Here is an 11,866-nt window from a genome sequence, read left to right as displayed (position 1 = left end):
ATATCACAGAATTATATACAACTGTAATATAAGTGGAAGGTTTAAGTAATTGCCAATGAGTCAACCCTTCACAGGAGACCCACAATATTATTGAGAAATGCCTGTTCCTAGCCAGGAATCTTAGTTGTTTAGAAATGCCTGTTCCAAGCCAGGAATCTTAGTTGTTTAGAAATGCCTGTTCCAAGCCAGGAATCTTAGTTGTTTAGAAATGCCTGTTCCAAGCCAGGAATCTTAGTTGTTTTCCACAGTTGGTTGATATTACTTGAAAATCTACTTTGGTATTTTTTTTAAATTAGTATTTACTTTAATAATTTATATCAATTGTTGACACAGAGGTATGTCTTGTCTGTACATTATTTGATGGCAAAATTCAATTGCTGAAATTAAAATGAAATACTTTAGAACGTATGCTACTCAAAGATTGAGTCAATTAAAGACTGAAGATACAGGGCTTCTAACTAAATAACCTTCAAGGACATAAGATGTTCAAACGCTTATACAACTTCTAACTAAATAACCTTCAAGGACATAAGATGTTCAAACGCTTATACAACTTCTAACTAAATAACCTTCAAGGACATAAGATGTTCAAACGCTTATACAACTTCATACCAAATATACTGGACCTCCCCTTACACCAACCTATTCATAAGCAGAAACATGTGAACTATGCTAAGATTCAAGTAAATAGACCTTGACTGAGGGGGACTAGCCAACTATTATTCATGGAAATGTGATGTGCCAATGCTAATGCAACTAAACACCAAATCATCATCGACTCACCATAAATGGGTCATCCTAAAATGACATAATCACAAGCTTTGAAACTTGTTTATTTTTTTCAAGTAAACAGACCATGACTCAGGGGAAGGGCCAAATAATCTCCATGGCAATGATAAAACAACTACCAAATATCATTGACCAAACATCTAGTGGTTTCCCTAACACTGATATAATCACAAACTTATACACTGTTGACCCCACTGCTTGAAACAACACACTAAGTCTTGCCATTGAAACTTTTTTTGTGGTGAGACAAAAATGTCTTACAATGTGATAAAACAAATTGGAGAGGTAAAGGTCTCTATGACAGTGATAATATCACAGGGTGCACATTATGATCTTTGTTAAACTCTAAGAGACTGTTAGAATAGATGAGCCTGACTCAAAACCATTTAACAGGTAAAAAATAAAACATCATACAATTAAGGACAATTTATTTTGCATCTGATAGTGAAAAGATTTAACAAATGAAAAAAACAAAATGATTATCCTTTAGAACAAGGCGGATCACAGTCAAAATATTAAACTAAAGTAATTATATATATATAGCATTGATTTTGTACATCTATTAATAGTAAGTTTAACTTATTATGAATACAAACATAATGGTATTAAATACAGTTGATAATTTATACGACAGAGGAGGAGAAAAATGTCAATTAGTCAAAACCACAAAGTTATATATATATTATTTTTGAGCAGTAAGGAATATTTTCTTGTAAACTGTAATATTTTTTTATACTTTAGTTAGCTATTTTCATACAAGGGTAACACATTTCAGTCCAGTATTACTATATATTGATACAAACATTTCCCTCATCTTGTCCATAAAAGACAACATTTCTCATACCATTGTAAGATCTTCAATAAGACATATTGTTTAAACCATTTTATTCCATTTGAGGAACGAAAATACAAATTTTGACTTGCATGCCAGTGGCAGATCCAGAATTTTCAGAAGTGGGGCCCACTGACTGACTAAGAGGGGGCCCGCTCCAGTCACACTTCAGTGATTTCCTATTAAAGCAACCAAATTTTTCCCAGAAAAAAAGGGGGGCCAGGCCCCCTGCCCCCCTAAATCTGCCTCTGCATACTATTATCTTTTTACTTAAATTTTTAACAAACTCTTTTTAAAATAAAATATGTCCACTTATTTTTCACTTGAGAAGCATAAGAAATAACAGTCCTGTCTTCAGATTAATTAGAGATTTATGATTGTCTACCCCTAATGATGGTGAATTTTCTTATGTAATACATGCACTAAAAAAACATTCCAAATAAAACATTTGAATTATCCTGAAATGTGAACTTCAATTATAGAACATTGTTTTACTTAAACAGACAACAAGAGAAATGATTTAACAAGAGACATGATCCAATCAAAATAATTTTTCACATTAAATTAGAATTCTATTTCAATTGCATACACATTCATTTGCATTTCAAACAAACTACATCATGGACATACTAAATTGTAGAATGATTTTGAATGAAAAGATACTTTCCCCTACTTGTCACTCTGTTACATAAAAATAAGTACAATCTTTATAGTTAACTTTCTTCATTTGAAAAAAATGTTTAGTCTCATCTGGTAGAATATTTAGAAGAAAGTATGCTGAAATCAATGCCTGTAACAAAGTATATATATTTATATATATTTTCCGCCATAGTGATTCAAAAAAAATTACATTAATACTTAAGTAAATATATCTGAAGAAAGTTGATACAAATTCAACATTTGTTATTTTCACAAGAGCTTAGTAAAAAAAATAAAATAAAATAAATTGAACATGTATAAGAAGAAAAACACTGAATACAAACACGAAATCTGTGAAGTTCAACTCCCTTCAAATATGAATAGAAAACTATTTATAGATTTTGAAACATAATTATTCATAACAAACATTTATAAAAATGTTCAACTTAAAAATATCCTTTCATAAATACTATCTTACTATACAAACAGTCATGCCTTCATACAAATCATTGAATTCTTACTTTACAAAAAAATCATCCTTTTATACATAATAGACATCTTACTATATAAACAGCTCATCCTCACATAAATATTATACAAATCTTACTTTACAAACAGTAAATCCTATCATAATTAAAGTAGAAAAATCTTACTATATAAACAGGTTATTTCAGGTTAACTTTGTCCTAAAATTGATACATGTTTCCAAAATCTTGGGGAGACATACAACCAAATGTATGTATTATAGAATTCCCATTAACAGTGCATTTGGTTGTGTCTTTTAAGAACAGTTTACCCCACCACATATCTATGTATGTGCCTGTTCCAAGTCAGAAACTTGTCATTTAGTTGTTGTTGTTTGTTGATGTGTTATATATGTGTTTTTCCTTCTATTTTTTGTACATTAAGAAGGCCAATTTTGTCATTTTTTGGCCCTTTAATAGCAGACTATGCAGTATGACCTATAGCTTTTAATTTCCATTTCATTTAGTCTCTTGGAGAGATGTCTCATTGGCAATCATATTCCATCTTCATTTTTAATAGTTTGTGCACATCCTTAGAGCGTTTACTACAACTATTGCCTTTATTACCTCTACATGAAAATGTTATAGTTTACTATTAGCCATGGCTTTATACCTTAATTAATAGACAGATTTCTGGTGAGTGGTTTATAAGACATTGACACAAGGTTAATATTGAGAACTAATGTTCATTTAGCTACATGGAGGCATCACACTAATCAAGAAGAAGACAAATTAGCCTATACTGAAAGCAAAACAATAACTTAATTAAACTCTATAGGTTTCAAATATCAACAAAAAATCAAGTCTCCATTGATCCTTCCATTATTACCTGGAATCCTAATAGGAGCTTTACCCTCTTATCAAAACTGGGAATTTTCCTAAAAATCATTGGTTTTTACTTTGAGATAATGAACTCTATACAATGCTTTGAAAATTGTTTTTAATAATTTTTTACAGTAATTGAATAAAAATGTATATACGGACATGAGACAAACATACACATTCAGTGGTACATGTATTGGAGAAATCTGAAGTTTAAGATATGGATAATATATGGTATCATGCTACAAAATTTGAAAAAAAATCAGCCTTCAAAAAGTCATTAGCAGAATTATTACCAACAGTAAGAAGATGCTAAATGGGGAAGATACTTGTGCATATGAATGTGCTTTTTTCCAAATTGTTGTTGACATGACTAAATAAAAGACAAAATTGCAGAATGTAAATGGAAATTATCAGTGAAATTTTCCAACTCAATTTCAAAGATTGGTCGTAAGATGATAACTAGAGGCTCTAAAGAGCCTGTGTCGCTCGCCTTGGTCTATGTGAATATTTAACAAAAGAAGCAGATGGATTCATGACAAAATTGTATTTTGGTGATGTGATGTGTTTGTACATCTTACTTTACTGAACATTCTTGCTGCTTACAATTATCTCTATCTATAATGAACTTGGCCCAGTAGTTTCAGTGGAAAATATTAGTAAAAATTTAAAAATTTTATGAAAATTGTTAAAAATTGACTCTAAGGGACAATAACTCCTTAGGGGTCAATTGACCATTTTGGTCATGTTGACTTGTTTTTAGGTCTTACTTTGCTGTATATTATTGCTGTTTACAGTTTATCTCGATCTATAATAATATTCAAGGTAATAACCAAAAACAGCAAAATTTCCTTAAAATTACCAATTCAGGGGCAGCAACCCAACAACCGGTTGTCCGATCAAACTGAAAATTTCAGGGCAGATAGATCATGACCTGATTAACAATTTCACCCCATCAATTTGCTCTAAATACTTTTTTGAGTTATAAGCCAAAAACTGCATTTTACCCCTATGTTCTATTTTTAGCCTTGGTAGCCATCTTGGTTGGTTTGGTGGGTCACCGGACACATTTTTTAAACTAGATACCCCAAAGATGATTGTGGCCAAGTTCGGATTAATTTGGCCAAGTAGTTTCAGAGGAGAAGATTTTTGTAAAAGATTACTAAAATTTACGAAAAATGGTTAAAAATTGACTATAAAGGTCAATAACTCCTAAAGGGGTCATCTGACCATTTTGGTCATGTTGACTTATTTGTAAATCTTACTATGATGAACATTATTGCTGTTTACAATTTATCTCTATCTATAATAATATTGAAGATAATAACCAAAAACAGCAAAATTTCCTTAAAATTACCAATTAAGGGGCAGCAACCCAACAACGGATTGTCCGATTCATTGCCTTTTGGTCTTAGAATTAATTTGTGTAAATATAGGTGCAGTAGTCATAGGTTACCTATTGAATGTGGTAGATTTTATAGCATTGATTGATCAGAAAGAATATGTGATTTATGTAACAGCAATATGCTAGGAGATGAATTTCATTATATATATGATTGTACTTTCTTTAATGCTGAAAGGCTGAAATTTTTGCCTGCAGATATTTGTAAAGTTAAAAATACTAAGAGTTTCTCTAACTTAATGAACAGCAAAGATAAATTTGTTCTTGTTGGCTTAGCCAAGTTCTGTAAAATTGTAATGTCAATTTACAAATGATATTTACTTTCCCATTTATTCATGCATTATATCTTATTTGTTATATTTTTGTACTATCATGCCTCATGTGAGGCCTTTAGTGAAATAAAATGTTTCAAATGTTTCAATGTTTCATTTGACAATTAGAAGGCAGATAGATCTTGACCTGATAATCAATTTTCCCCACGTCAGATTTGCTCTAAATGCTTTGGTTTTTGAGTTATACTTAGCCAAAAACTGCATTTTACCCCTATGTTCTATTTTTAGCCATAGGGGCCATCTTGGTTGGTTGGCCAGGTCACCTGACACATTGTTTAAACTAGATACCTCGATGATGATTGTGGCCAAGTTTGGTTTAATTTGGCCCAGTAGTTTCAGATGAGAAGATTTTTGTAAAATTTAAAGACGACGGACAACGGACGCCAAGTGATGAGAAAAGCTCACTTGGCCCATCGGCCAGGTGAGCTAAAAATACATGAATAACCATCTTTTTTACATTTTCTTGATTTAACATGGAAAATAAAATGAAAATGTGAAATATATCAATAAACTAATGTTACTTCTGCACTCACCAGAAAACCTAAAATTAGGCATTTTTTATGACAGAAATTGTTCTCAAGCTGCTGCAGATAATTATATAGCTTGGCAGATACGTTTCTGCATAGAGTACATATAGACAAACGACAAACTGATGTTAGATCTTTGACATATGCCACAGTGAAGCTTGTGGATGAAATAATCAGTCTTTTAACAGATGCCACTGAGCCACTTGCTGTCGTGGTTTTGTGATCATATCGTTCCAGTGCCGAGATTCTAAAGGTCCACTTTTGCTACCTAACATAACTTTGCCGATCATTTCATTACGTCCCACTTTATCAAAGTCCATGACTGTCACTTCAATTGTAGCCTCTCTAATCCTCTCCCACGGAATCTCAAAGATGAAAGATTCATTGTACACTGGATTCAATGTCCTCATTTTGATTGACGTTTTCTTCTTCTCTGTTTTAGCATTCCCATACATCAGCCATAACTTGACATAGGGATCTACAACAAACAATAAAATGATTTCAGATTACAACACATAATAACCATATATCATAAGACACATTCACACTTATAGATGTTAAATTCACAGTCATTATAAATGTTCCAAACCCAATCTTTACAGATCTGAATTAAAGAACCTTAGTGAGCACGCTCACATACCCCACGTCCCCACATTGTCATTGGAGAAATTAAATAAGTATAAGAAAAAACAATTGTATAAGAAAAAGTATTGAATAACTAGATATCATTGAGATGGGAGCCATCTCTGTGGGCCCCGCTGTCAATAACGTGGGGTAAATAAGTTGTATGGATAATCTGATATGAAGCATTATTTGAAGTTATTACATAGTCTCATGTGTGATTTTGATCTAAGATTTTAAGTTAAAACTGATAAATATTCTCATCTTACTTTCATAGTATAATAGTGATATGACTGCATGATGTGAACTCATTGTTTACTACTCTAAGGTGACTTCTGGATATATGGATTGATGTTTGAACAATATGTTTAAAGGTGCTGCCCAATTGATATTTGTCACATATTTTTAGAATTATGCCTTCAATATATTATGACCCACCAAGTATAAAGTATGAAATATTAATGGTTCTCGAGAGGTAGAGCGGACACAATTTGTTAAGAACAACGAACGGATGGACAGACCGACAGACTGATCTTAGACCTAGGATGCATACATTATGACACATTCTCTTGTGTTGGTTAATATATATGTTAAGTTGAAAATGTTTGTCAGGTATAAAGTATGAAATAATAACAGCTGTCCTCTCAAAATATAATGTGGATCAAATTTGTTAGCGATGGACAGACCAACAGACAGACAGACCTTTGACCTAGGAAGTGGTACATACATCATGACACACCCTCTGGTGTTGGTTAAAATGGATGTCAAGTATAATATTTGAAATCATAACGGTTCTCAAGATATAGAGCGGACACAATCTTCACCACAGGACACAGGGTTGTCAACTGAAACCAAAGTTTTTTTGACGTTGACCTTTGACCTAGGAAGTTGTACATACATCATGACACGCCCTCTGGTGGTGGTTAAAATGTATGACAAGTATATACTTTGAAATCATAACGATTATCTAGATATGGAGCGGACACGATCTTCACCACAGGACACAGGATTGTCAACTCGAAACCAAAGTTTTTGACCTTGACCTTTGACCTAGGAAGTTGTACATACATCATGACACACCCTCTGGTGGTTGTTAAAATGGATGTCAAGTATAAACTTTGAAATCATAATGGTTATCTAGATATGGAGCGGACACGATCTTCACCACAGGACACGGGGTTGTCAACTGAAACCAAAGTTTTTGACCTTGACCTTTGACCTAGGAAGTTGTACATACAACATGACACACCCTCTGGTGTTGGTTAATAATCATGTTAAGTATTAAGTATGAAATCATAACGGTTCTCTAGATATGGAGCGGACACGAAAGTGTTACGGACGGACAGACGGACGGACGGACGGACAGACTGATCACTATAGGGCGACCCGCCGTCGGCGGGGCCCTAATAATTTCCTGTCAATATACTTAGTATGTCCTTATTATCTACAAAATTTCATGAAATTCTGTTGTGTGTTTTCAGGGGAGTTGAGATAACAAACTGTTGCAGAAGTACATTGAAGCAAATAAGTTCAAAGGGGCATAACTCCTAGAAAAAAAATTGAACCCTAATTTCCTGTTGATATGCACATCTACATAGTATGTCCTTATTATCTACAAAGTTTCATGAAATTCTGTTGTGTGTTTTGAGAGGAGTTGCGATGACAAACTGTTGCAGTAGTACATTAAAGTAAATAAGTTCAAAGGGGCATAACTCCTAGAAAAAAAATTGAATCGCAATTTCTCGACGATATGCACAACTACATAGTATGTCCTTATTATCTGAAAAGGTTTCGTGAAATTCTGTTGTGTGGTTTGAGAGGAGTTGCGATGACAAACTGTTGCAGTAGTACATTAAAGTAAATAAGTTCAAAGGGGCGCAACTCCTAGAACAAAAATTGAATCACAATTTCCCGTCGATATGCACAACTACATAGTATGTCCTTATTATCTGAAAAGGTTTCATGAAATTCTGTTTTGTGGTTTGAGAGGAGTTGCGATGACAAGAAACAGGACTGACGGACGGACTGACGGACGGACGGACGGGTCAAAAACATTATACCCTCTGCAACTTCGTTGTGTGGGGTATAAAAATACAATATTTAAAATTTTTGATTCTTTCTTGAGAAACAATTTATAAATGGTTGAATGACATAATGCTTTAAAAAGTAGATTGGTTTGACACTCCACCAACCACCAATTAACAGGGATGTGTGGTATGATTGTTTATGTCACTCCACCAACCACCAATGAACAGGGATGTGTGGTATGATTGCCAATGACACTCCACCAACCACCAATGAATAGGGATGTGTGGTATGATTGTTTGTGTCACTCCACCAACCACCAATGAACAGGGATGTGTGGTATGATTGCCAATGACACTCCACCAACCACCAATGAACAGGGATGTGTGATATGATTGTTTATTTCACTCCACCAACCACCAATGAACAGGGATGTGTGATATGATTGTTTATTTCACTCCACCAACCACCAATGAACAGGGATGTGTGATATGAGTGTTTATTTCACTCCACCAACCACCAATGAACAGGGATGTGTGATATGAGTGTTTGTGTCACTCCACCAACCACCAATGAACAGGAATGTGTGGTATGATTGTTTATGTCACTCCACCAACCACCAATGAACAGGGATGTGTGGTATGATTGCCAATGACACTCCACCAACCACCAATGCACAGGGATTTGTGGTATGATTGTTTATGTCACTCCACCAACCACCAATGAACAGGGATGTGTGGTATGATTGCCAATGACACTCCACCAACCACCAATGCACAGGGATTTGTGGTATGATTGTTTATGTCAATCCACCAACCACCAATGAACAGGGATGTGTGGTATGATTGCCAGTGACACTCCATCAACCACCAATGAACAGGGATGTGAGGTATGAGTGTTTATGTCACTCCACCAACCACCAATGAACAGGGATGTGTGGTATGATAGCGTATGTCACTCTACCAACCACCAATGAACAAGGATCAGTGTTATGATTTTCAATGGTATAACTATCCAGCAGAGTTGTAAACAGCTGTCCTTAAACATTATGTTATCTAATTGTAAGATGCTTTTCTACCTTCAAATGTTTTTGCCTCATTTTCATGTTATTCCTCACATGCTAAGGAACAATGCAACAGATTTACGACTTGAAATATCATAAAATATCAATATTATTAGGGCATCAAAAGGAAATTATTCTCTTTAAAGACATAATTTTGATGTCATTTATCAATTTTATATTATGCAATAAAGAATGACGTTTTACAAATGACGCAATTAAGGCTCACAGCTAAGAAAACATGTTAACTGTTTGAAATAATGGTGTGGCGTTTAACACAATCAAATTTAAAATAGAATAAATCTGTCAGTATTTGATAATAATTATATACTATTCTATCTTTAAGAGAAAAGAAACAAACAAAAGAAGCCATGGAACATTTCTAAATAAATGCTGATTTCGGTCAGGGATATTAATGCTGATGAAACATCACTCTATCGTGTGACATTAGTGGTAATCACGCTGATGAGGGATACATGAGTAATGGTAGACACTTTTACAAATATCCGTCTCAGAAAAGAGTTATAATAACCAAATATGTTACATAACTGACTGAAAGCAATAAAGATGACCTTCTGGATTCCCACCAAACTTAGTGGGCAGAATAATGATACTATGATTGGCATTAAGATGATCCTCTGGATGCTGACCATACTAAGTGGACAGAATAATGATACAGTATGATTGACATATTTTCAATTAGGCTCCAAATACAAAGTGATAAAATATTCCTGCACCTACATTGTTAGACAGTAAATGACTTATCTGAAACTGAACAATGACAAAAGATATATTTAATATCAAGAGTGTTTTGGAGAAGATTGCCCAAGTCAATGACATACAACATGTAGAATATCTGATGATTTATGATGTAACAATTGCCTGACGTCTACAAAACATCTAATATCTATCTCCATAAAGTTAAGTGAAAAATAAATGCTGCTATTTATGTCAAAATACACAATATTTCTTTTCCAACGCGACTCTAAATCTAATATTGTAAACCAAATAGTTTCTAGGAAGGATTTTTTTTTCAAGAATAGAAAAGTAACATGCATAAAAATTTGTAAGGGTTCCGCGGAACCCAGTGTCTCGCCTACTTTTGCTGTAAATCGCAGGCTCAACAAAAATGAGGAAAAAAATCAATAAAAATATTCCTCTTATACTATCTTATGATTGTAAGAAGCTTCTGTCCAAGTTTGGTAAAAATTTAGGATAGTTAATGAATCTAATAAATGTTTTGAAAACTTTAACTGTAGACTGTATGTAATGTTAACTGGAAGAAAATCTAAGTCCATTTAAAAGTAAAATACAGAAAAAAATGGAGTTATCTTTTTACAAAATTTACTTCTGGATACTATCTTATGATCATAAATAAGCTTCTGTCCAAGTTTGGTACAAACCCAGGATAGTTTAAGAAAGTTATTAAAATTTTAAAAACTTAAACCACAGAGTGAATGTAATGTTTCCCCGCAGAAAAACTAAGTCCATTTTAAAGTAAAATATGGAAAAAATGGATTTATTTTTTTACAAAATTTACTTCTGGATACTATCTTATGATCATAAACAAGCTTCTGTCCAAGTTTGGTACAAACCAAGGATAGTTTAAGAAAGTTATTAAAACTTTAAAAACTTTAACCACAGAGTGAATGTAATGTTTCCCCGCAGAAAAAACTAAGTTCATTTATAAGTAAAATACGGAAAAAATGGAATATTATTTTTAAAAAATTTACATCTGGATACTATCTTATGATCATAAAGTTTGGTAGAAATGCAGTATAGTTTAAGAAAGTTATTAAAATTTCAAAAACTTTAACCACAGAGTGAATATTTGTGGACGCCGCAGACGACGACGACGACGACACCGACGACGACGGAATGTAGGATCGCTTAGTCTCGCTTTTTCGACTAAAGTCGAAGGCTCGACAAAAATCATCGCAAATATATAAAACTTGGTACTTCCCTTATAAATATGCATAAAATAGGGGGAAAAAATTACCTCCAGATCTAGAAAAGGCAAAGTAAAGTGAATAACAATTTATTTTACAGTATTTTTTTCATTGGATTTTTATATTTACTGATGTGATGTACCAAGAGCACTGAAATCAAATCTTACCCAATAAACTTAAATGATGTTATTCTATCCACTTATGGAATCCGTGTGACAATCAATTAGTACAATAGAATGTCTCCAAAGCTAAAATATATCCCTTAACTAGATTATACTCTGCAAAATATCTACCTATGACCTTGACAATGTCTGGAGGTCAAATCAATACCTTAAGGGGCATTG

General features: G+C 33.4%; 1 protein-coding gene across 9 annotated transcripts in view; it reads right to left on the bottom strand.

The window, feature by feature from the left end:
• Positions 1-1,200: 1,200 nt before the first annotated feature.
• Positions 1,201-11,866, bottom strand: part of LOC143048580 (synaptotagmin-7-like) — a 166,902-nt gene continuing 156,236 nt past the window's right edge. For all 9 annotated transcript variants that reach the window (XM_076222333.1, XM_076222334.1, XM_076222338.1 and 6 more), the window contains one exon: positions 1,201-6,345. In XM_076222333.1, coding sequence (XP_076078448.1) covers positions 6,041-6,345 — 305 coding nt within the window. In that variant the 3' untranslated portion in view covers positions 1,201-6,040. The remainder of the gene's footprint in view (positions 6,346-11,866) is intronic.

The sequence above is a fragment of the Mytilus galloprovincialis genome, chromosome 10 (genome assembly GCF_965363235.1).
Source record: "Mytilus galloprovincialis chromosome 10, xbMytGall1.hap1.1, whole genome shotgun sequence".
Lineage (NCBI taxonomy): Eukaryota > Metazoa > Mollusca > Bivalvia > Mytilida > Mytilidae > Mytilus > Mytilus galloprovincialis.
This window is presented reverse-complemented; position numbering and strand designations above follow the sequence as displayed.